This window comes from Erpetoichthys calabaricus, chromosome 16, assembly GCF_900747795.2.
Source record: "Erpetoichthys calabaricus chromosome 16, fErpCal1.3, whole genome shotgun sequence".
In the NCBI taxonomy this organism is placed as follows: domain Eukaryota; kingdom Metazoa; phylum Chordata; class Cladistia; order Polypteriformes; family Polypteridae; genus Erpetoichthys; species Erpetoichthys calabaricus.
The window spans coordinates 97,229,127-97,254,241 of NC_041409.2; the positions used below are offsets into that span (position 1 = coordinate 97,229,127).

Sequence of the window (25,115 nt, forward strand, 5' to 3'; positions counted from 1 at the left end):
CTTTTTGAATGGAATTACTTAAATAAATCAACTTTGACATAATATTCTAATTTTATGACCAGCACCTGTATGTTACCTCGCGTATGAAGTGATAATTCCATCCATCCATCCATTATCCACCGCTTATCCGAGATCGGGTCGCGGGGGCAGCAGCCTAAGCAGGGAAGCCCAGACCTCCCTCTCCCCGGCCACCTCCTCCAGCTCTTCTGGGGGGACCCCGAGGCGTTCCAAGGCCCGCCGGGAGATATAATCCCTCCAGCGTGTCCTGGGTCTGCCCCGTGGCCTTCTCCCAGTGGGGCATGCCCAGAACACCCCCCCCCCCCCCCCCCTATAGGGAGGCGTCCAGGGGGCATCCTAACCAGATGCCTGAACCACCTCAACTGACTCCTCTCAATGTGGAGGAGCAGCGCCTCTACTCCGAGTCTCTCCCGGATAACTGAACTCCTCACCCTATCTCTAAGGGAAAGTCCAGCCACCCTGCGGAGAAAACTCATTTCGGCCGCTTGTATCCGTGATCTTGCACTTTCGGTCACAACCGAAAGCTCGTGGCCATAGGTGAGGGTAGGAACGTAGATCGACTGGTAAATCAACAGCCTCATCTTTTGGCTCAGCTCTGTCTTCACCACGACGGACTGTTGCAGAGCCCACATTACTGTGGATGCAGCACCGATCCATCTATCAACCTTCCCTCACTCGTGAACAAGACCCCGAGATACTTGAACTCCTCCACTTGAGGCAGTAATGTGTTCCCAACCCAGAGAGAGCATTCCACCCTTTCCGGCTGAGAACCATGGCCTCGGATTTAGAGGTGCTGACTCTCATCCCCGTTGCTTCGCACTTGGCTGTGAACCGCTCCAGTGAGATCTGGAGGTCACTGTCCGATGAAGCCAACAGAACCACGTCATCCACAAATAGCAGAGACGAGATTCTGAGGTCACCGAACAAGACCCCCTCCACTCCTTGGCTGCGCCTAGAAATTCTGTCCATAAAACTTATGAACAGAATCGGTGACAAAGGGCAGCCCTGGTGGAGTCCAACCTCAACAGGAAACGAGTCCGACTTACTACCGGCAATGCAGACCAAGCTCCTGCTCCTCCTGTACAGGGACTGGATGACTCGTAACAACGAGCCTTGTACCCCATACTCTTGGAGCACACCCCACAGGATGTTTCTAGGGACACGGTCGAATGCCTTCTCCAAATCCACAAAACACATGTGGACTGGTTGGGCAAACTCCCATGCCCCTTCCAGGATCCTGGCCAGGGTGTAGAGCTAGTCCACTGTTCCACGGCTGGGACGGAATCCACATTGTTCCTCTTGAATCCGAGATTCAGCCATCGACCGAACTCTCTTCTCCAGCACCCCTGAATTGACCTTACCAGGGAGGCTGAGGAGTGTGATCCCACTATAGTTGGAGCACATCCTCCGGTCACCCTTCTTAAAAAGGGGAACCACCACCCCGGTTTGCCAATCTAGAAGTACTGCCCCCGATGTCCATGCGATGTTGCAGAGACGTGTCAACCAGGCCAGCCCCACAACATCCAGAGCCTTGAAGAACCCAGGGTGAACCTCGTCCACCCCAGGGGCCCTGCCACCTCTGAGTTTTTTAACTACTTTGGCGACCTCAGCCCCTGTTATGGATGCCCCCCCCCCCCCCCCCCATAGGAGTCCTCTAGCTCTGCTTCCTCTCACATGCTGGTGAAATTGAGAAGATCCTTGAAGTGCCATGAGAAAGAAAATTCTCTGGTCTGATGAGACAAAAATTGAACTCTTTGGTGTGAATGCCAGGTGTCACGTTTGGAGGAAACCAGGCACCGCTCATCACCAGGCCAATACCATCCCTACAGTGAAGCATGGTGGTGGCAGCATCATGCTGTGGAGATGTTTTTCAGCAGCAGGGACTGGGAGACTAGTCAGGATAAAGGGAAAGATGACTGCAGCAATGTACAGAGACATCCTGGATGAAAACCTGCTCCAGAGCGCTCTTGACCTCAGACTGGGGCGACGGTTCATCTTTCAGCAGGACAACGACCCTAAGCACACAGCCAAGATATCAAAGGAGTGGCTTCAGGACAACTCTGTGAATGTCCTTGAGTGGCCCAGCCAGAGCCCAGACTTGAATCCGATTGAACATCTCTGGAGAGATCTTAAAATGGCTGTGCACCGACGCTTCCCATCCAACCTGATGGAGCTTGAGAGGTGCTGCAAAGAGGAATGGGCCAAACTGGCCAAGGATAGGTGTGCCAAGCTTGTGGCATCATATTCAACAAGACTTGAGGCTGGAATTGCTGCCAAAGGGGCATCGACAAAGTATTGAGCAAAGGCTGTGAATACTTATGGACATGGGATTTCTCAGTTGTTTTATTTTTAATAAATTTGCAAAAATCTCAAGTAAACTTTTTTCACGTTGTCATTATGGGGTGTTGTGTGTAGAATTCTGAGGAAAAAAATGAATTGAATCCATTTTGGAATAAGGCTGTAACATAACAAAATGTGGAAAAAGTGATGCGCTGGGAATACTTTCTGCACTGTATATATTCATTTTAGTATAGTCGGTCGGATAGATAGATAGATAGATGTGAAAGGCACTATATAACAGATAGATTGATATATATTCATTTAATATAGTCGGATAGATAGATAGATGTGAAAGGCACTATATAACAGATAGATTGATATTTATTCATTTTAGTATAGTCGGATAGATAGATGTGAAAGGCACTATATAACAGATAGATTGATATATATTCATTTTAGTATAGTCGGATAGATAGATGTGAAAGGCACTATATAACAGATAGATTGATATATATCCATTTTAGTATAGTCGGATAGATAGATAGATGTGAAAGGCACTATATAACAGATAGATTGATATATATTCATTTTAGTATAGTCGGATAGATAGATGTGAAAGGCACTATATAACAGATAGATTGATATATATTCATTTAGTATAGTCGGATAGATAGATGTGAAAGGCACTATATAACAGATAGATTGATATATATTCATTTAGTATAGTCGGATAGATAGATGTGAAAGGCACTATATAACAGATAGATTGATATATATTCATTTACTATAGTCAGATAGATTGATGTGAAAGGCACTATATAACAGATAGATTGATATATATTCATTTTAGTATAGTCGGATAGATAGAACTTTATTTGACCCCGGGGGGAAATTCTTTTCTGAAAAGCCTAATATGAGAAGAAAGAAAAAGACCAGCTAACTCGATCAGTTATTATCACTAACTGTGCATCTGGTTGGAACAAAACCCTGCAGCCACAGTAGGTCCTCCCAGGACCGAGTTTGGGAACGGCTCAACTACACCATTTTAAAATATCTTTAAAGAGGATTTTGAAGTATCACTACATGTTAATTCGGCTTTCCGTATATTTATCCATTTGAACATTTCCGATGACAAAGGCGACTCCGAGTCCGTCCACTTGTTTTCCACTCACCGGCGCTCGATCAGACTGAGCCTCGAGTTCACGTTTATAAAATGGGAGATTTTTCGCAGGTCGCCACGACCCGGAAGTGCTCGTCGTGACCTCAGTCGCTCTCGTTGCCGTGGGGAGGGGGACGCTCGCCGGTGCCTGTCTGCTATTTGGAGAAAAGAGAAAAAAAAGAAAGAAAGAAAGAAAGAAGCGGTTCGCGTGCCGAGTGCGGCTTCAGCGTCGGCGTCCTGCCTGATTAAAGTCCATGAATGCCGCCGACAAACTTCAGCAAGTCAGAGCAGCCCTTCGAAGAGTGAAGCAGAGAATGAGCGGTCCGCGCGACCAACTGGACGACACGTAAGTGTTTCAAGTCTTTGCGGGCTTCTCCGTCACGTATGAGCGTAGTGACCCCCTCGGGCCTCCCGAGAGCGTACCGCGGTTGGGGACTTCGGACAGCGGACAGCGACTTCTGCCGAAGGACTTCACGGTGAAGTCGGTTGAGTAGTTTGTTGGGAACTTTCAGTGTAGAAGTGGGTGACGCTGACCCGCGGGCGTTCTGGGGATGGAGAGCGCCGGCTGCTGGTCGCATTTTTGTTTGTCTTTCTGAGTTAAAAGGGTTAAGTGACAGCCGTGGCACCAGCGCTTGACAAGTTTGAGGGACACGTCGGCAGCCGCTTGTCTGAACTTCTTGGCAGCAGCAGTTGAATTGTCACACAGTCACAGAGGGGTGTAAGTTCAGTCCCCCTGTGGCTGCGGCGTTGGTTTTTTGTTCCAATCACTTTGACAATTCCTACTTTTTTTAGAGTTTTTATTTTGTATTTTTTATGGTTTTCTGGTTGTCTGACCTTCTCGTCGTACTCCACTTCAGACAATACGGGATAATATGGAAAGACTCGACCTTCCGCAACTTCTATAGACCAATCGGTAACAACACTAAAACCACCCATCTAATGTCGTGGAGGTCCCCGATACATTCTGACCCATGGAGGCAAAGACTCCCCAAGACCTCTGCAGTGTCTGCACCAAGACGTTAGCAGCAGATCCCTGAAGTCCTGGAGGGTGCGAGGTGAGGTCTCCTTGGATCAGCCGTGTTTTTCCAACAGGGAATTTGGAGGACAAATCAAGAAACACCTTAAACATTTTGGCACGTTCTTCAAACCCTTCCAGAGCGACTAACAAAGGGTGTCCAGGCACATTTACCCTTCTAAATGAGGGAATACCTTTGCCAGGAAGGGGTGTACATGGTCCACTGCAGTCTTTTATGTAGGTGGTACACGTCAAGGTAATGTCCACATGAATGGCAGGACCTAAGGTTGCCCAGAGCATCACACTGCCACCACCCCCATGTCTTCTTCCCGTAGTGCGTTCTGCTGCCATCTCTTACCCAGGTAAAGAACTGGCACCCACCCAGCCGTCCGGCACATGAATTAAAACAAAATGGGATTCATTAGACCACAGGTGTCGAACTCCAGTCCTGGAGGGCCGCAGTGGCTGCATGTTTTCATTCTAACCATCTTCTTCATTAGTGAGCCGTTTTTACTGCTAATTAACTTCTTTTGCTTTAGTTTTAATTAACTTTACTCAGGCCCCTTAATTGTCTCTTTTTCCTTAATTAGTAGCCAAACAATGTAATGAGACATCAAACCAGCCACCATATGACCAGCTCACCTGTGCCCATCACAAAATATCTGAAAATAAATAAAGGTGAAGGTCTCAGTAAGGTTGATCTCTCAGGTCACCAAAACATTTTGAAAATGTTATTAGAAAAAACAGAAAAATCAACAGATTTGCAAATGTCTGTGGTGGCAGAATGAGAGCAGCAACAAGCCATTGAATTAAATAACGGGCTTAATTAACAGCAAGAATCAGCTTCTCATTAAGAGACTGTTTGGAGTGAAATTGGTTGGAGTTTGAAATCCCAGTTTAGCTGGTCATCTGTTGGCTCGTTTCACATCTCATTTCTGTTTGGCTGCTGAAGAAAGTAATCAATTCGAGGACTGAGTCCTTAAACAGGGCTATTAAAATGAATGGAAAAGGAGTTAATTAGCAGTGAAAACTGCTCGCTGATTAGGAAAAGGGTGAGCATGAAAAACCTGTAGCCACTGCGGCCCACCAGGCCCGGAGTTTGACACCCCTGCATTAGACCAGGCCACCTTCTTCCATTGCTCCCTGATCCAGTTTTGATGGTTGTGTGCACATTGTAGGCGCTTAACAGTGGTGGACTGAGGTCAGCATGGAGATTATCTGACCAGTCTGTGTGTACGTCGCCCCATACACAGCAAGCTGCATTAAAATTTTCAGTACTTTGTGTTCCAGTAGCTCTTCTGTAGGATTAGACCAGACAGGCTTAGCCTTTACTCCCCAGGTGCATCAGTGAGACTTGGGCACCTATGACCCCATCGCCGTTTCACTGGTTGTCTTTTTTTTCTTGGACCTCTTTTGGTGGGCACTAGAGAGGTGAAAAAGAGAGTGCAGCCAGGGTGGAGAAGAGTGTCAGGAGTGATTTGTGACAGACTGGTATCAGCAAGAGTGAAAGGGAAGATCTACAGGACGGTCGTGAGACCAGCTATGTTATATGGGTTGGAGACGGTGGCAGAGTTAAAGATGTTAAGATTTGCATTGGGTGTGACGAGGATGGACAGGATTAGCAATGAGGACATTAGAGGGTCAGCTCAGGTTGGACGTTTGGGAGACAAATTTAGAGAGGCGAGATTGCATTGGTTTGGACATGTGCAGAGGAGAGATGCTAGGTATATTGGGAGAAGGGTGCTAAGGATAGAGCTGACAGGTAAGGCGAGAAGAGGAAGGCCTAAGAGAAGGTTTATGGATGTGGTGAGAGAGGACATGCAGGTGATGGGTGTGACAGAGCAGGATGATGAGGACAGGAAGGATATGGAAGAAGATGATCCGCTGTGGTGACCCCTAACGGGAGCAGCCAAAAGAAGAGGAAGAAGACTTTTGGTGGGCACTAACCGCTGCATGTGGGGGAACAACCCACAAGACCTGCCGTTTTTTGGAGATGCACTGATCCAGTCTTCTAGCCATTGAAGTTTGGCCCTCGAGAAAGTCGCTCAGGTCCTTACGCTTGCCCCTTTTTCCTGCTTCCAGCACATCACCTTGTACCGCTCCTCGAGCCGACACGATTATAATATGTGCTGCCGTCCTAGAGCGGCAGGAAAGAAAAAGGAAAAAAAATGATGAAATGATCCGGGCTGCGAGCGACAAAAATACTTACCTGCTAACACAACCACAAGTACAGAAACACACCAGCGAATGCAAAGTGGAGTTATAAAAGAATTGTTATTGTCACAGAAAACGAGGCATTGGAGACAACAAACAAAACCCCCTACATACAGTGGGTGTAGAAAAGAACCCCCCTTTTGAAATACAGTAGAACCCCGCAAAGTCGCGATTCACAGTTCGTGGCCTAACTAATAATAATTACTAACAAGTGTTAGCGAAAACCACAAATATCCTTCTCAATTTTTATGGCTTTTATCGTGGAAATACTGCACTGTAGAGAGAACGGGAAGCGACTGTAGAGGAAAACGTGGCTTGGGATGGTGAAAGTAGCCAATAGAATCTGAAACTGCAACTCCCAACAGTCCCTGTAGTGGCTCTGATTGGTCTTCTGCTGAGGGTGCTGGGGCTGTTGGGGTCAAAGGAGATCAGTGCGGCTTTTAAAAAGGGGGCCGGTGACCAAAAGGGGGAAAAAAAAGTTTTTGTAATTTGTGTTTCAAGTTCCTGTCTGTCTGCCTTCTGTGGGGTTACCTGTATTTATTCGATTTGTCCTTGATTGTTTTGTGATTGGCATCTGAATTGTCTGCCTGTGTACGTGAGGACTGTAAGTGGATTCAATGCCATCCTGCAAAGAAAGAAGCGCTCCTGAACCCGTCTTTATTACATTTCATCCGTTGTCGTTTTTCATGATTTACTCTGTGTGTGTTTTGTTTGTAATCGCCGTAAGGGGAACTGGGGTGGTATTGTCGTTTTCATTTATTTCATTACATTCTTTATTTACTGTTTGATTTACCGGTTTGCTTTGTTTTTGTCTCCGTTTGTGAGTGCGTGCGGGTTGGGCCAAGGCTGGAATCTCCACCATGAAAATAAATCATCGTCTTCTCAATGGTGTGAATCTTAGCGGCACTGGACCGCTACAGCATTATTCATTTCTCCTTGCTGCTGATTGACTGTGATGCATCTCCAGCTGAGTGTTCTTGTGTCTCCTGTTTTGTTCCTCTGAACCCTTAAACCGCCTCAACCGGCTATAGCCTTTTCCCAGTGCCATTTGCGAGCAGGCAGGAGCTGATCAGTCAGTGCCGTACATTCGTTGAGCAGCCAGCTCATGACCATTGCCAGCCCCTTGTGAACAGGGGGCTGAATGCACCGCTAGAAGACATGGACGCTCCTCAAAAAACACCTCTTAAAAAACGCTTATAGTCTACCTTCACATCGCTTCCTTACTTGCTGGGCTTACTTGTGGCTGCTCTGTCGCGTGATATGCTTCTCGTGTGATGCTACGCATATTTAAAAGCCTGAACAGCACCTGTCCTTTTTGGCTGATTGCTTTGTTTCTCTCTCCTCCCCCAGACATCCTCTGCTCCTGTTCGGGGTCCCGCTCCCATTGTGCTCCCCTATGATGTTTGCCTATTCTTTTAATCGAGAACCAACTGCATACTGAGCTCGTTTTACTTCTGAAAGAGACATGTTTGTTTGAAGTGTTTCAATAAAGTTCCTCTCTTTACAATCTTCTGTGTTTCTGTGCAATTCCGTGACCCAAGCGTGACACCCAGCAGCCTCACTGTCCCTGGGATTGAGCCGCTGCACTAGACTGGCCTGACAGCATCAGCGCTTCCCTCTGTGTGCTTGCGTGCAGCCAGTTCAGGCACATTTGGCTCGGTGATTTACTGAATTTCATCCATGGCGTCAGTTATACCTTGTACATATTGTTCCAGTAGTTTTTTAAATAGTTTTTACAGTTCATTAGAAGTGTGCAAAATGATTAGTGTTGCAGTAATTGTGATGCTCTTTGCATGAAAAGAAATGTGTTCTATTAAAATTCCACTTTTCTTTGTGAATTGTGACATTTACTTAAAAAGTGCAGCAAAAAAGTATTTGGCGTCCAGGGACGCATTAACCCCCAAGTATGTGGCAGTTTAAGGGTTAAAGCCCCACGATGCCTCCGAAACGCCCCGCACCTTCTAAGGCTTCTGGCAATGAAAACGCACTTGTGTGAATTCCAGTACATATAGCGGTAACATCGGTATTTTACATTCTAGCACTGCGGGAGATGTAGTGGTACAGTACTGTGCAGTAGACGGGTTTACCTTTACATTCTTTATTTTAGGTAATGTATTAAGCTGAGTTTGATATTGACCCTTTGCAGTCGTATTTAATTTTCAACGTCACGCTACATTAGTCGTAATTAATTATTGAAAAAACGGCAATAATTACAGCAGTTATTTTTTTCAAGCACGTAGGAATAACACAGGCCACTTTTCTCGACCAGGCGACAGTGCAAATCGGTCAGAAACTTGCAGGGCCACCAGCGGTGGCCTGACGACCAATAGCGCACTTTTTACTAAGGCCAGTTTTCTGGCCTAACGACCGCAAAGGGTTAAAGTGTTTGTGGGCATATTTGGGGTTTAAACTATAAAAACAGGCATTTTTTTTAACCACATCCAAAATTTGCGGTTTTTCACAATTCGCGGGTGTTCTAAGAACATAACCCCCGTGATTTTTGGGGGTGTACTGTATTCTCTTTTTTTTTTTTTGCTTTACAGCCTTAAGTGACAACACACAAACTAATATTTTTTCCAGCGTTACTTACTCAATGCAATCTACAACATACAAGTGAAAGATATCACAGCTACAGTTCAGAAAAATTATAAATAATCAAAAACAAGAAATACTGACATTAATAAAGGACCCCCCCTCCTAAACTCAATCAGGTGTCAGTGCCCACCATTTCCATTGTGGTTACTGGCTTCCTCCCACCTGTAATCAGTTGTAATGAGTGTGATTAGTGAAGCTGTTCCTGGTCCATTCATTCCCTTGCTTGGTAGTACAACTGACTATGGGTGGCAGGCCACTTTCAAAAGATCTCGGGGATAGAGTTGTGGACAGACATAAGGCACGAGATGGAGACACAAACATCTCAAAGGCTTTATCAATCCCAAGGAGCCCAGTAAAGTCCATCATAAAGAAGTGTTTGGTACTACTAGGATCCTCCCTGGATCGTCCAAACTGGATGGAAAAGCAAGGAAGAAACTGGTCAGAGAGGCTACCAAGAGGCCAATGGCCACTTTGAAGGAGTTACAGGATTTGATGGCAAAAAGTGGTCATTAATGGTGTGCATGTGACAACAATTTGACAAGCGCTCCACAATTGTGGCTTGTTCAGGAGGGTCGCACTTCTCAAGAAAGGCCACATTAAGGCTCGTTTGAGCTTTGCCAGAATGCACCTTGAAGATTCTAATGCCAAGTGGAAAAAAGGTCTTATGGTCCTATGAGACCAAAATCAAACTATCTGGCCTCAACACCAAACGGCACACCAATGCGGCTCACCATCCACAACACACCGTATCTACAGTAAAGCATGGAGGGGGCAGCATCCCATCATGGGGGGCCTGGGGCTCTTGTTAGGGTAGAAGGAAAAATGGACGAGGCAAAATACCGTCAAATTCTTGAGGAAAACCTGCTACCCTCTACCTTTCAACACGACAACGACCCGAAGCACACAGCAAAGTGGACCACACCGTGGCTGAAGGAGAAAAAAGTGAATGTCCTGGTGTGGCCAGTCAGAGCCCAGACCTAAATCACAGTGAAAATCTGTGGAAAGATCTGAAGATAGCAGACCACCAACGCTCACCATCCAATGTGACTGAACGTGAACAGTTAAATTGTAAAGAAGAGTGGGGGACAAATACCTAGGTGTGCAAAGCTGACAGAGAAGAATCAACAGACTCAGGGCTGTCATTAAAGCAAAAGGGGGTTCAACAAAATGACGTTGACATTGGGGGGTGATCCTTTATTAATCTCGGTAGGTCTTGTTTTTGATTTTTTTTTAATAATTTTTCTGAACTGTAGCTGTGATATCTTTCACTTGGATGTTAGAGACTGCATTGAGTATGTAACGCTGGAAAAATTATTAGTTTGTGTGTTTTCATTTAAGGCTGTAAAGCAAAAAAAAAGGAATATTTTGAAGGGGGGATTCTTTTCTACACCCACTGTACATAATACCGTGCTGTAGTGCTTCCACCCCCCCCACGAATCGCAAAAACAAAACAATGAACAACAAATACCCCTAATACACAAATGTGAAAAATCAAATAAATGAAAACCAGTGTCCTTTAAATATTCACTCTTAAACCTGATTGTTTACAGTGTGTGAAGGCCATACTTCCTGTTCTGGGAAACGTACTGCTACTCGGCCCCTTATGCTGGCCCGTCAGGTCCTCTCCTGAATGACTTCACCTCGTTCATTAAAAAAAAAAGGAAAAATGATTCTTAGAGAAATGAACCCGGGTTCACGGACTCTTTTTTTTTTTTTTTCCCCCACAAGGTGAGTAGATGTCTCTTGTTGTTTTGGAGGCGTCTCCTTCTCCTCTGGCTCTGAGCTCTCTTCTCTCTTCTCCTCTTCACTTTTTTCCCGCCACACATTTCCATATGGTTGGCTCCTCCCCCTTAGTTTGTTTGGCCAGGTGCTCCCATGCCCAGAAACCATTGGCCGGCCTTCAACATTCAGCCATTCCATCCTTAATAGGAATAGATAGGCAAAGGTGCAAACTGCCAGTGACACCCCCACATATCCATGACAGCCGTTACAACCTTCAAGAACTGACCGTTCACTTTGTGCCTCATATATGCCAGGCGCCATTGTGACGAGATCATCAGTGGCATTCACGCCACCCGGTAGTGGTTTGAATTCTGTTGCTGATTGGTGTATCTACAGTATGTGTTCATTTATTTTTTTTTTGTTGTTAATTTTTTATTCTTATCTAATTTAATGTTTTTTTCCTTGTAACTATTTCTTAGACATTTTGTCATTGGTTTAAGATACTTTCTATGTATGAAATTGTGCTATAGAAATAATTTTTGTTGTTTTTATTATAAGAAATTATGATTTTTGTTTTTGTTTTTTTAATTTTTTTTTAACAGAAATTTTAGTTAAGTCTCATTTGTGGTGGCACAGTCGCATTAAGGAGACCAGAGTTTGTGTCCTGTGTCGTCGTTGTGTGGAGTTTGCATGTTCTCTCAGTGTCTGTGTCTGTGTGTGTCTCCTCCAGGTGATTCAGTTTCCTCCCACAATCCAGAGACATGCAGGATAGGTGAATTGACAACACTGAATTGGCACTAGTGTATGTATGTGTGTGTGTGTGTGTGTGTGTGTGTGTGAGTGCATGTGTGTGCGTGTTCACCTTGTGATGGACTGGTACTCTACCTAGATATTGTTTCTGCCTTGCACCATATGCTTGCTGGGATAGTCTTGAGACCTCCACGACCCTGCTGATTAAGCGACTTTAGAAAATGGTATTGCATGTCTCAAAAAAAATGAAAGCAGACTTTTTTTTTTTTTTTGCCCTGCTAGACTGCGTTCCTTTAAAGGGGGAAGTGACATCCTTCACCTCTTCTATAACTCTGTAATGGCCATTATGGTGTGATGGGCTGGTCACATCACTGCAAGAGAGGTCCACTGGATCAACAAGCTCATTAAAAAAGGGTAGGCTCAGTTAATGGGACACGCTGTGATCACCATGGACATAGTAGAGGAGGAGAAAATCGAGACAAAACCGAGTGCCATTATGAACAATACTGCACATCCTCTCTCTGACACACCAACACTGAGGACTTTCAACTGACAAATTATTAGAAGTTTGTCAAGAAACAGACAGGACTGTGGCTGTTTTATACCAACAGCAATACACCGTATAGTGCCTCACTGCGTCTGTAACTGCTAAGTCAGATGTTTCTATCCTTTTAGCCATTCTGGTGTATATGTATTAATATATTTATTGAGCTTCTAAAAAGCCAAATTGCCCTCTGGGTAAAATGCATTCCTATCTATGTATCTATATGTGTATCTGTTTGTCTATTATGTATCTATTATATAATGCCTTTCATATCTATTATTTAGTGTCTATTACATCTCTGTCTGCCTATTCTATCTATCTATCTATCTATCTATCTATCTATCTATCTATCTATCTATCTATCTATCTATCTATCTATCTATCTATCTATAATAATAAAAGGCAAAGCCCTCACTGACTGACTGACTGACTCATCACTAATTCTCCAACTTCCCGTGTAGGTGGAAGGCTGAAATTTGGCAGGCTCATTCCTTACAGCTTACTTACAAAAGTTAGGCAGGTTTCATTTCGAAATTCAAAGCGTAATGGTCATAACTGGAACATATTTTTTGTCCATACACTGTAATGGAGGAGGCGGAGTCACGTATCGCGTCATCACGCCTCCTACGTAATCACGTGAACTAAAAACAAGGAAGACATTTACAGCACGAGTCACACGCGGGAACGAAGGTAAATGACGTTAATTTTTGACTGTCTTTTAATACTGTGTGAGCATACATATTAACACATGTGCAATTAAACGTGTGCATTTACGGACTCATTTCTGAGGCTTAAAAGCTCACCTTTTATCAAACGCGGGAAGAAAGGTAACTGACGTTGTTCACTGTCTTTTAATACTGTGTAACCATACATATTAACACATGTCCAATTAAACGTGTGCATTTACGGGGTGATTTCTCAGGCTTAAAAGCTCGCCTTTTACTAAAAAGGTAAATGCAAAACTATTTTCAATCAGTTTATTGAAACGCTCCCGTTAAGGATTGCAATAACATATTCGCGAGATAAAAGAACGAAGTAGGGGGAAATGGAGGAACAGCCACAAACAGCAAAGAGCAAAAAATTTATTAAACAATTGAGAACGGAGCGAGTTAAGCATACAAGCATGTTCATAAGGGAAACAAAGCACGGTGTAAAACGTAAGTTTAAATTAAGTTTATAGAAACGCTCCCGCTGCGGATTGCAATAACATATTCGCGAGATAAAAGTTTAATGAGAAGACACGAGGTATAAACGAAGCACACGCCGTGGCGCAACGTTAGGGGCAACAGTTTCAACCATTCTATGATCTGCTTCTCGCAACTGAAAGACGGCACATGGCGGATGTTAGCCGACTTGCTGACCGCAACGTTAGGGGCTTCAACTATGGCGCTGACGCAACATCTCAGTGCCAACACTTTGCAGACTGTACTTAAAAGACACGCCCTCCTCACTGGACAGTTAAAAACACCAATCAAACTAACGATGACATCAAGTATTACCCAATCAAAAGTAGGAAAGGAGGCATCTTCATAAAATGCGTGTGGAATGATTTGCATGAGACGCTGCTTTAAAAAAAAAATGATACAAAAAATACGGGATAAATCCCGTCCAGTATTGATTCAAAACGGGATGCGCGATTTCATTCTCAAACGCGGCACGATTCCGTATTTTAAAGGACGGGTGGCAACCCTACAGTGCCAGGTGACCACCCATACAATCAGATTGTGATTCAGACTAGGAATGCAATGAATGTAATTACCCCGATCTACATACAAGGCGAAAGTCTTGCAACATTCAAAGATCATGGTTTGGGATAATTACTACTTATTAAGTACAACATTGAACATAAAAGAGCTTATGAAGCCTTGAACCGAAAAGAGCAAGATCTCAGAGATCGTAAAAAAAAAAAAAAGGAGGTAATGTCGTTTTACTCGCTGTAGATTTTAGTCAAACATTACCAGTTATTCCACGAGGGAGACCAGCAGATGAACTCAACGCGTGTTTAAAATCCATGCTTCTCCCACGCTCGGTTATATGTCGCGTGTTCTCGGGTAGGTACACCAAAAAATGTATACATTTAAGCATGTAATGGGCAAAGAAAAAATGAGGTATACCTGAAGGCACTGCAGTAGTACTCAATGTAACTTTACTTCTTAAATGTTAATGTCTTACTGTTTAATAATTTATACGCTTCTTATATATTGTTCAAATTCTTTTATCAAAATACCAGTCACAGCGCAATGCACGATAACATGGAGTGAATACACCATACGCATCCGCCCACGGCCGCCCTGGTGTGCGCAGATAGGAGTTGATTCTAAAATAAAATAAACATAAAAAGAGTAATACATTCATCACCCATAAAGCGGACAGCAGACGTGACGTATTATATGTGTACCACATTTCAAGTCAATACGTGAAACGGTTTGCAAGCTACAGGTGATTTAAAATCCTGGACACACCAACGAAAAGCCACGGTAGCAAATTATAGAAGAAGATTTTACTGTTTAATAATTTATATTTATATGAAATGTGCTTCTTATATATTACTTCATATTCTCATATGATAATGATGTTAATGTTGTTTATATTGATTTCTATGTTATTGTAAGTGCATCTATGTGTGTATATGTATGTATGTATGTGTATGTATATATATATATATGTATATATATATATATATAAAAAATATATGTGTATATGTGTGTGTATATGTGTATATGTATATATATATGACAGCAACACTCATAACAATGACAACACAATTACATTGACAATCATGTTATGTTATTTTTAAAATGTTTCCTTTACTTTTTCATAACCTCTTTAACACACTGCTGCGAAGCGAGGGTATTTTGCTAGTCTGTCTATCTATCTATCTATCTATCTATCTATCTATCTATCTATCTATCTATCTATCTATCTATCTATCTATCTATCTCTCTCTCTCTCTCTCTCTCTCTCTCTCTCTCTCTCTCTCTCTCTCTCTCTCTCTCTCTCTCTCATATAGTGCCTTTCATTTGTCTGTCTGTCTGTCTGTTTATGTATCTACGAAAATGAATATCTATCTGTCTATGGAACGCACCAAGGGTGTCTCTCTGTACCAACCGTGGACCACTATTTTCTGGAAGTAATTTTAGGAATATATTTGAGTTTTTTTTGTACACTTTCAGTGTTGATTCATTCCATTTTGTATTATTTGTTTCCTTCAGGGATGTTACAACAGACGATGAAGTGGAATCCAGATCATCAAAACAGAAGCACAATAAAAAGCAACAGGAGACTTTAATTGATATGTACCAAGGTTAGTGACGCTTGTTTTACATGGGGTCACTGTTGTGTGCTGGGGTTAGTGTTCAATCTCATTCATAATATGTTTGCCTCAATGAGACTTTTATTCACAGTGTTCCCAATGGTTTTGTCACGTAAAACTGGTTATTTTCTGTGCCTGAACTGGATAAGCAGGTTACAAAAAATGGGTGGTTTGAAGTTGTTAATGGGTATGCTCACTGCTGTTTTGTTCATCCTGCTTTAGTGGTTTTGTAAAGAAGACGTCTGTCATTGTTAAGGCCTGTGGATTTAGACATAACTTGGGCTATGTCCACACTAAAATGCAGACATCTGTCTCCATGTTTGCCTTATAGCAACACTAGCCTGGGATTTTATTCCTCAGAAACAAATCCTTTTGAGAACGCTGGCTCACTCTCGCCATGTGGATGTGTTAAACTAAAGAGTTTTGAAAACGCAGACACTAAATCATACTCTGATTGGTTTGTGCTTATTGCATAGCCCTTGCCTGATTGGATCCTGCTCATTACAAAGTCTCTTTCCCTGTTTGGTTTCTCTTCATGGATGAAAACCACATTCCAACATGGTGGACATAGAGGAGTTGCTTTCTGTGATGCGTGTTGTGTTGTTTACCTGTTTGGGTCTAAATTTCATTTTGTATAATCTGAAAACTGCACACGTGTGCAGAGCCAAATATACCAGTTGCTACAGCTTTGTGATAAAATCCTGTGGCTGGCAGTGTGACCATCCCTTCAAGGAGGGCATTTGCTCTTCTGTTTCTGCTGATGCGTGCACACCCAGTGTAGGGAAATGGCTACGTCATATGTGCTTATAGTCGATTCAGTGTGGGCAGAGATCCTTGGATAAACGATGTGAAAATGTTAGTGTGGAAGGAAATTGTTTTCGGTTGATAACTGGCAATTTTTAAATGAAAATATAGTACAGGTTGAGTATCCGTAATCCAAAATGCCTGGGACCAGAAGTATTTTGGATTTTTGAAATTTTTATATCTTCTTATATAATATGCTACCGTGGCTGTCCGTTTGTCTGTCCAGTATTTTAAATCACCTGTAGCTCGCAAACCGTTTGACCGATTGACCTGAAATTTAGTACACAAATACTACGTGACGTCTACTCTCCGCATCGGGGTGATGATTGACCTCAAAGGTTATTCATCCTTTTATTTTATCTATCTATCTATCTATCTATCTATCTATCTATCTATCTATCTATCTATCTATCTATCTATCTATCTATCTATCTATCTTATAGTGTCTCATCTGTCTATCTGTTTGTCTAATAGACAGATAGATAGTGCTTTTTATCTATCTGTCTATCTATATAGTGCCTTTCACATCTATTGTTCTTATCGATCTATCCATCTATCTGATATATAGTGCCTTTCACATCTATCTATCTGTCTATCTATCTTATAGTGTCTTTCATCTGTCTGTCTGTCAACTAGTGCTTTTCATCTATCTAGCTATCATATAGTGCCTTTTGTCTATCTGTCGGGGTTGAACATTAACATTATACAAAGTTATTGTGTGTTATACCTGCATTTTTATCACTCTTTAATGTAATAGTTTTTTATCAGTATGCTGTTGCTGGAGTATGTTAATTTCCCCTTGGGGATTAATAAAGTATCTATCTATCTATTATATAGTGCCTTTCACATCTATGGTTCTTATCAATCTGTCCATCCATCTGATATATAGTTCCTTTCACAATTATCTATCTATCTAGGTGAGGTTTAGGGAGGCTCCTGTCAGCCTGGGGTGTAACCATTCTTATGTTACTCCTGGGCACTATCAATGACATGTGTGTGTGGTCGTGTGGCCACTGTCCTGGCATGCCCCACCTTGGCCTGTTATGTCCAAACTCCTGTCCTGCATGAATTCAAATTGACTTTGATTATGTTGCCTGTTGGGTCCTCCATCACAATATTTAAGACACGCAATACATAAATGAATGTTTGTGATGGTTGTGATTTGTAAAGGTAATTTGCATAGAAATGTGAATATGCAAAGTTTTCTAACTCAGATCTTTATTTTTTTAATCTTTTGCCTATGCATTTCCTTAGTTTTTGGCAAATGCAGTTTTTCAAGCTTGAATCCAAGCAAAGTTTTATAAATCAGAAGCCTAGTGTGAAATTTTCCACTTATGGAGTTTTGTTTTGTTTAAATGGGTGCTGCACTGCACTTTCGAACTGCTGCATCGGTGTTGTCATTTCACTCCCTTCACCTCTGCTCTGCAGAATGTTGAAACTACTGCATAGGACCTGTCCTCCTTCATGGGGCACCCCATCTGCGGTCTCCAATTATGTGTCCTAGCTTCATGGTACTTCACGGGGATCAACCGTATCCCCTCCCAGGCCCAGTTGTTGATCACATGATGTACAGTAGCTAACGTGGCCCTTGATGCATCATGGGGGTCCTGACTCCCCTGCTCAGAATTCATAAATCCATCTGAAACCTGCAGCTATGTTGTTCACATCGTCTCAGTATTTAAAAAAAAAAAAAAAAAAAAGAAAATTAGAGGCAACATAGGTGGTGTCATGTCAGCACTCGGAACGTTTCAGATTTTGTAATTTCATATTAGGGATACAATACTCGATCTGTAGTGTGTATGTAGCCTAAGATTAGAATGTGGTACCTTCATAACCATTTTAAAATGGAGCTTAAAGGCTGTCAAATCCTGGAGAAGTAAATGGAGCTGAAGTGTGAGGATGTGAGGATAGCGAATAAGGCATCACTTAACTGCTCCAGTTTTAAACAGTATAACAGACCTGCAGGCCTTTTCTTTTGCCTGTGGCCAGCCTCAAGAAGAGGTTTTCAATTTCAGTGAAGGACATTTCGTAATGTCCTGTGCGGTGTTTTACAACTTACTATTTGAGTAACATGTATTTAAAGTGAGAAGTGTTGATAAGACATTAATATTTTAATAATCACAAGCTGTATGTAATGACTGAAATAATAGCAGGAGTTTCCAAAACGGGTCTGCAGGGCTTCATTCTCGATTCTGAAATGTGTCAGCACTTTGGCACAGAACTGCGGCTTCTCCCGATTGAGTGAAGCCCACTGAGGTAAATGTGTTATCCATGATTCCTAGGAGACTGGCAGATTAAGGTGTTGCTAGAGAGATTTTTTTTTTTACATGGCCAGAGTGCATTTTGGGAGTACCACAGAAACTGATAAAGACTAAGGAATAGAGAAAGGGGCCTGGTCTGGCCCACTTTGTGTGTTGCACTTGAAGTCCTTGCCAGTAAATATTGAAAGAAGGTGAAGCAAAGTAACGTTCGTTAAAACGAGAGATTCAGTTCATGCAAGCCTTTCAAATGCGTTCAACGTTTATGGTGTATGGCTGACCCCAGGGGTTTCCACCTGGTCAGGATACCTCACTAATATAAACCCAGTGTTGCATAGTTGGGCCTTTCCTGGATCTTAGTTTCTGCTAACAGCGGCTCCACTGCTTGATTTTGCATAATAGCAGACCTATTATTCAAGCAAATGCTTAACTATAGCAGACTGTCCACAAATGCGTGAGCAAATATCATGTGATGTCTCTAGGGCCTAGTAGTCAACCCGTTTCTCTTGGTATATCACTTCCACAAATTGAAGTATCTTGATGTGTCACCTTTTTTCTTTACTTTTAAATTTGAAGTATCTAGCCTAACAATCAAAGTTAAAGTTTAGGTTCTGCTGCCATGTGACTAACAGTCCTTCTTAAAACCCACTTTCTAACCCTCCAGCTGAGAATTGCAGAACTAGTCAATCAATACTTTGGTACATACTTTAATTCAGCATTTGCAGAACATTTTCAATTATGTTTATTTATATAACTATGGGTGGCATTTAAAAGACAATCTGCAACATTAGAATGGATTTTCTATTTTTCTTTTTTTGTTTTATTTTATTTTAAGAACGTCAGCTTCACCAGGACTGCTGCCGTACCCGAAATGCAGTGGGACTCCCACTTTAAAAACCACAGGCTTATCTTTCATTGAAGAGAACTTTCGGAACTGTTTCCAAAACTTTTAACCACAAGAGGGAGCTGGTGGTCTATCAATGGACCACTAAAGAAAAGGAGAAAATGAAGACTTGAATTTAGTGGCGAGGCAAAGAAAACAGGAATACTTATAACACAATAAATGTAATGTATAAAAATAATAAGCATTACAAATGTATTATGTAACTACATTTGGATTATATATTTATCAGTTTTAAATTGATAATAATTCTGAAGTAAGTTACTGAAAACTATTTCATTTTCCTCTATACTATGTAAACTATTCCTAAGATTTTGTTGAAGAAATATTGGAGTATTGTAGAATATAAGTCTTTCAATGAGAAAACACACTCTGATAGATTTTATTAGAGACCCTGCTGCCAATGATTCAATTAAGATGGATACAGCACTTTATAATATATATATATATATATAAAATATGTAAAGTGTAATTTGTAGCTAGAAATACACAAAGGGAGATGAGTCACATATCTTAAAATTTATTTTTTTATTCCTAAGCTTTCTACCCCTACCAGGAGTCATCACCAGAGGAAAATGATTAGCCATACAGGAATCCGAGGCAATATATAGCATGTGAGGAAGCAGGGAGTGGTAGGTGCGTGTAAGTGGGGGTGGATTAATAAAGTGGGGTTTGGAGGGTGTTGCTCATGAAGTTTTATGTAGTACTGTATATAGATGTTCTTCTGTTTAAGCCTGCATATGCTGGGTTCATGTCCATGTGTCAGTTGATGGTGTTTTCGTGCTCTCTAGCACTTTAAGTATTAGCCCTGAATTTTGTTTGCACCACAGCTGTATACATGGGACAAACATCTAAAATACTTGTGATACTTATACAAGAACATCACAATGCTGTCAGAAGCAAAGAGCCACGGTCTCTGATGTATGACATACCAAGTTCAATGGAACACACGTTAAACTGGAACATGGTGTGTGCTCCCTGTGTGTGTGTGTGTGTGTGTGTGTGTGTGTGTGTGTGTGTGTGTGTGTGTGTGTATATATATATATATATATATATATATATATATATAATATATTGTGGAAAGCTCGAACCCGACACACACAGGCAGACACAGAACCTCTTAAAACACACATGTTTATTTACACTACACCAGAACACAGTGCACCAACCACCATTAAATAGTCCTTTTGACTCCTTTCTTCTCTCATTACCGCCTCCAACTCCTCCCCTTGCAAGCTCCGTCCTCTTCCACCCGACTCCGGCTCTTGGAATGGAGTGAAGTGGCCTCTTTTATATCTTACCCAGATGTGCTCCAGGTGCTCGATGACAAACTGACAGCTGCACTTCCCAGTGTGGCGGAAGTGCTGCCCTTGCACCCGGAAGCACTCGGGGTGTACACCACCCCTGGTCCGGCAGCACTTCCTGGTGTAGTGGAAGCGCTGCCTTCCAGGGCTTCACAAGTATCCGGGCGCCCCCTGGCGGTGACCACGGGCCCCAACCGGGTTGATCTTCCAAGCTCTGCTTCCATGGCCCCCACACAGACCAGGGCGGCTACCTTCTCGTGGCCTGGGGAAGATGTTGCTCCTCTCCCTGAGCAGGACCCCCAGCCATCTGCCACAATATATAATTTATATATTTCATTGGATTATATTCAGTTTTTAAATTACAGTATAGAATTTGAAGGAAGAGTCTGCTGGGACCTGAATTTGTCAGAAAAGGTGCTGTTTTAATAGTCCTCTAATGTTTGTGTTTGTGGCCACCAGAGGGCACCCCAAGCACCCAACACAAATAAAAAAAAAAAAAAAAAAGAAATGGAAGGTATTTTGATGTACAATAATTTCTTTACATGACTCAGCCAGTCCACCAGAATAATAATGCACAATTGGTCACCTTCTGTCTTCTTCCACCACCATTCCTCAATGAGTGTCACCCCGACTCTGACTCGCTGATGTTTGAGTTGGGGGTTTCTTTTATGCCAGACCCAGGAGTATGTCCGGTGCCACAACAGTGCACGCTGGAAGCAGTTCCGGGTCAGGTGGAAGTCCCCCAAAGTAGTAGTAGTGTTCCCTTGCAGCTCACCCTGGCGGCACCAAGTACTCCAAAAGGGCTGCCCATCAGGACTACCGCTCCTAGTATGCCCTGTGGGTGTAGAAATGAGAGTTCCACCATAGGGATGCCGCCACCCTGCGTATAGGGGGGATATATTTCACCGGGCAGCAGCCTCCGTCTTTCCTTCCATTATGGCCTCCCGACCAGGGAAGATACCAATAGCCAACCCAGCCGTGGTGCGCGTCCATTCACATCTTTCGAGTATGGAATTGTGTCCAGGCAAGTAATTGCCATCCATCGCTATTGGGGATGCCAGTCCTACCGTCATGGCATTCACCTGCTATATAATCCACTCCATCACTTCTTCTTATTTTTCAGTAGTGAGAGTGAGGCTTGCACTTTTTGGCTGCTATTTAAACTATTTGTACAGGAGATCTTTTAGGTCAAGAGTACAGTATGTCTGGGATTTTGTCGTCTTTTCTGACTTAATTCCTCCTTTATGATTTTATAACAGTAGAATGATGTAAGGAGTCTGCTTTTTGAAATGTCAACAGTAGAACACTGATAAATGAATGCGTAGTTCACGGATGTCCCACAGCCTCCTCTTTACTAAAAGCCACGTCCTGTACTGATTGTTAATTCTGCTTGGTGGTCCATATTGCTTACTGTTAACTTGCCATAGAGAGTACAATAATCTTGATTTCTGAAGAAGTCTGACTCTAATAATCAGGACAGAGGGATTTGCCAAAGAGACTTTAAAGTGGCTCCAGTTTGATTAATCAAACAGTACATATTAGCAGTGTGAATTTCACACTTTTGTTAAAAAGAGACTGCTTTCATTAGCAACCTCAAATAATATATATAACGATTCAGTGTATTTCAGAGTGTGTTCTCAGGTCTCTTGCTGATTCTGTGTTCTATATGATTAATTTAATAAAAACGCCATTTCTTGGCTGCACAAAGTCTATTAAGTTATGAAATTGTTACATCCCTCTTGGACCCTGGCACTGGGCTGCTTTTACATTTCCTTATTGAGTTTTAAGTAGATGATGTGGCAACAATTTTTTAATAAAATTAAATTACCTGCAAAGTTGGCTTTTGCAATAATTCACTAGGAAAGTTCTAGTCAAACAATAGTGGTCTGTACGGAAGGAAAAAAAAATGACAATTTCATTGGTAACGTAAGGAATCACTTGGAAACAAAAGGGCCTTCAGATGCTTATAGACCTCAAATTATCACTAAATAAAACGTTTGGGACACTGACCTTAAAGAAGTGATATGTCATGTTTCTGGTTTTTGTTTTTCATATATAAAGACACTAGCTAACATAGCTGAAAAATAAAGTGTTTTTTTTTTTTTTTAATTGTTTGAGAAAAATACAGTAATCCCTCACTTATCGCGGGAGATAGGTTCCAAGGCCGACCGTGATAACTGAATTTCCGCGAAGTAGGGACACTATATTTATTTAATTATTTAACGTGTATTTGGACGTTTTTAAGCCCTCCCTGTATTGTTTACAACCCACCATTTACTCCATTAAAAACAGGGACAACTGCTAAGCAATATGAAATCGGTAGATAAGTTTACACTTACTGTATAGTGAAGTACATGTAGCAGCTTGTAGGCGGTCATGACGTCGTCAACCTTGTTGCAAAGATTCCTAAAGCAGATTCCATCCAGACTACTGCCTTATCACGTCCACTTGCAACTCGTTTTGCACCCTGGTTAAAGGACACTGCTGCCGTAGATCTTATATGCCTTTCCTCCTTTTTAAATAAAAAGAATCGGTGTCCTGCAGCAGTGTAGCTGTTCCCTTCCTTCAACATATCCAAAACTTTTACTTTTTCTGCAATCATTTGCATCTTCTGTTGGTGCTTGGACACGGCCCCTGAAGCATTAGCACGTTAATGATGAATGAGTGAGATTAGACTTCCTGGTTAATGCAACACTCCGTCGCTGAGCCAATCAGCAGCACACAGGAACTTAACTGCATGCTTTGATTGGGTAGCTTCTCAGCCATCCACCAATAGCATCTCTTGTATGAAATCAACTGGGCAAACCAACTGAGGAAGCAAGTAAAAAGACCCATTGTCTGCAGAAACCCGCGAAGCAGCGAAAAATCCGCGTTATGTATTTAGATATGCTTACATATAAAATCTGCGAAGTCGTGAATCCGCGAAAAGTGAACTGCGAAGTAACGAGGGATTACTGTATAATAAATAAAAAAAACTTTAAAAATAAATGAACAAACAATGAAGACTCACTAATTTGCTTGTCTTGTATGTATGTTGTGACAAACAGCTGTGGCGTCTGCGCAGCAGTGATGCCTAGAAAGTGGAAGGACCAGGAGAGGACCAATACCTCCCCCGGGACATAAGAGGGCAACCGCCCTGGTTTGCAGGTGGGCCACACGTTCAGAGCTGGGAAGCTCCACCCAGTTGGGGCACGTGGACGGCAGCACTTCTGCCACAAACGGAAAGTGCTGCTAAGCCAAGAGGCAAATACACACGGTGTGCTTCCAGGAGATCGTGAAGAAGCACCAGTAGCACATCCGGGTACTGAATAACAGGGGCCACCTCACTCCAGTCGAGGAGCCGGAGATGGGAGGGATCGAGACCAAGCTTACGAGGGAGGAGTGGAGGCGGCCAGAAAAGACTAAAAGAGCGAGGGACTGCGAGTGATTGGTACCCTGTACTTGTCTTGGAAAATAAAACGTGCGTATTTTGGACATAAGCTGTCTTGGTGTCGGTCCCCATCGAGGCTGGTTCTCACAATGTTATCATCCAGTTGACGCACAAACCGGCCAACTCTATTTAATTTCAAAAGCAACAGGGGAGCGGTGGTGGTGCTCAAACATAAAGAATGCTGGCAGTCACTTCCAGTTCACCCTCTGCTGGTCGTTCTGAGTGTCAACAAGCATTCAAGAGAACAAGATCACCTCCCACCCTACCCAGAAGGGAGTGGGTTAGGGTTGATTTCAACCTACAATATTTTTAGTCGACTAATGAGAAACGTGTACCAAGTTTCATGAAAATCGCTCCAGCTGTTTGGAAGTGATGCTGGAACATACATACATACACACAGAGACACAGACATACATTGACTTTTATGTATAGATACACTAGCTGTACCCCGTGACTGCGCCCACATAGACTACTGAAGGCCTGTGCGTTGGAGCTGGGGAGTCCTCTACAGGGCATCTTCAACCTGAGCCTGGAACAGGGGAGAGTCCCGAGGCTTTGGAAAACGTCTTGCATCACCCCAGTCCCAAAGGTATCACGTCCTAGTGAGCTGAATGACTTCCGGCCTGTTGCTCTGACGTCACATGTGATGAAGACCATGGAGAGGCTGCTGCTTCACCACCTGAGGCCACAGGTCCGCCATGCCTTCGACCCACTGCAGTTAGCATACCAGGAGAAGGTGGGAGCAGAGGATGCCATCATCTATATGTTACACCGATCATTCTCCCACTTGGACAGAGGCAGTGGTGCA

General features: G+C 42.8%; 1 protein-coding gene across 2 annotated transcripts in view; it reads left to right on the top strand.

Annotated features, from left to right (window-relative positions):
• The first annotated feature begins 3,524 nt into the window (after positions 1-3,524).
• mipol1 (mirror-image polydactyly 1) overlaps positions 3,525-25,115 on the top strand; it is a 295,842-nt gene continuing 274,251 nt past the window's right edge. Inside the window, exons 1-2 of one of the 2 annotated variants that reach the window (XM_028821473.2) lie at positions 3,525-3,803; positions 15,510-15,601. In XM_028821473.2, coding sequence (XP_028677306.1) covers positions 3,712-3,803; positions 15,510-15,601 — 184 coding nt within the window. In that variant the 5' untranslated portion in view covers positions 3,525-3,711. Of the gene's footprint in view, positions 3,804-15,509; positions 15,602-25,115 lie in introns of those variants that run through there. The other variant, XM_051920033.1, reaches the window with a different exon arrangement.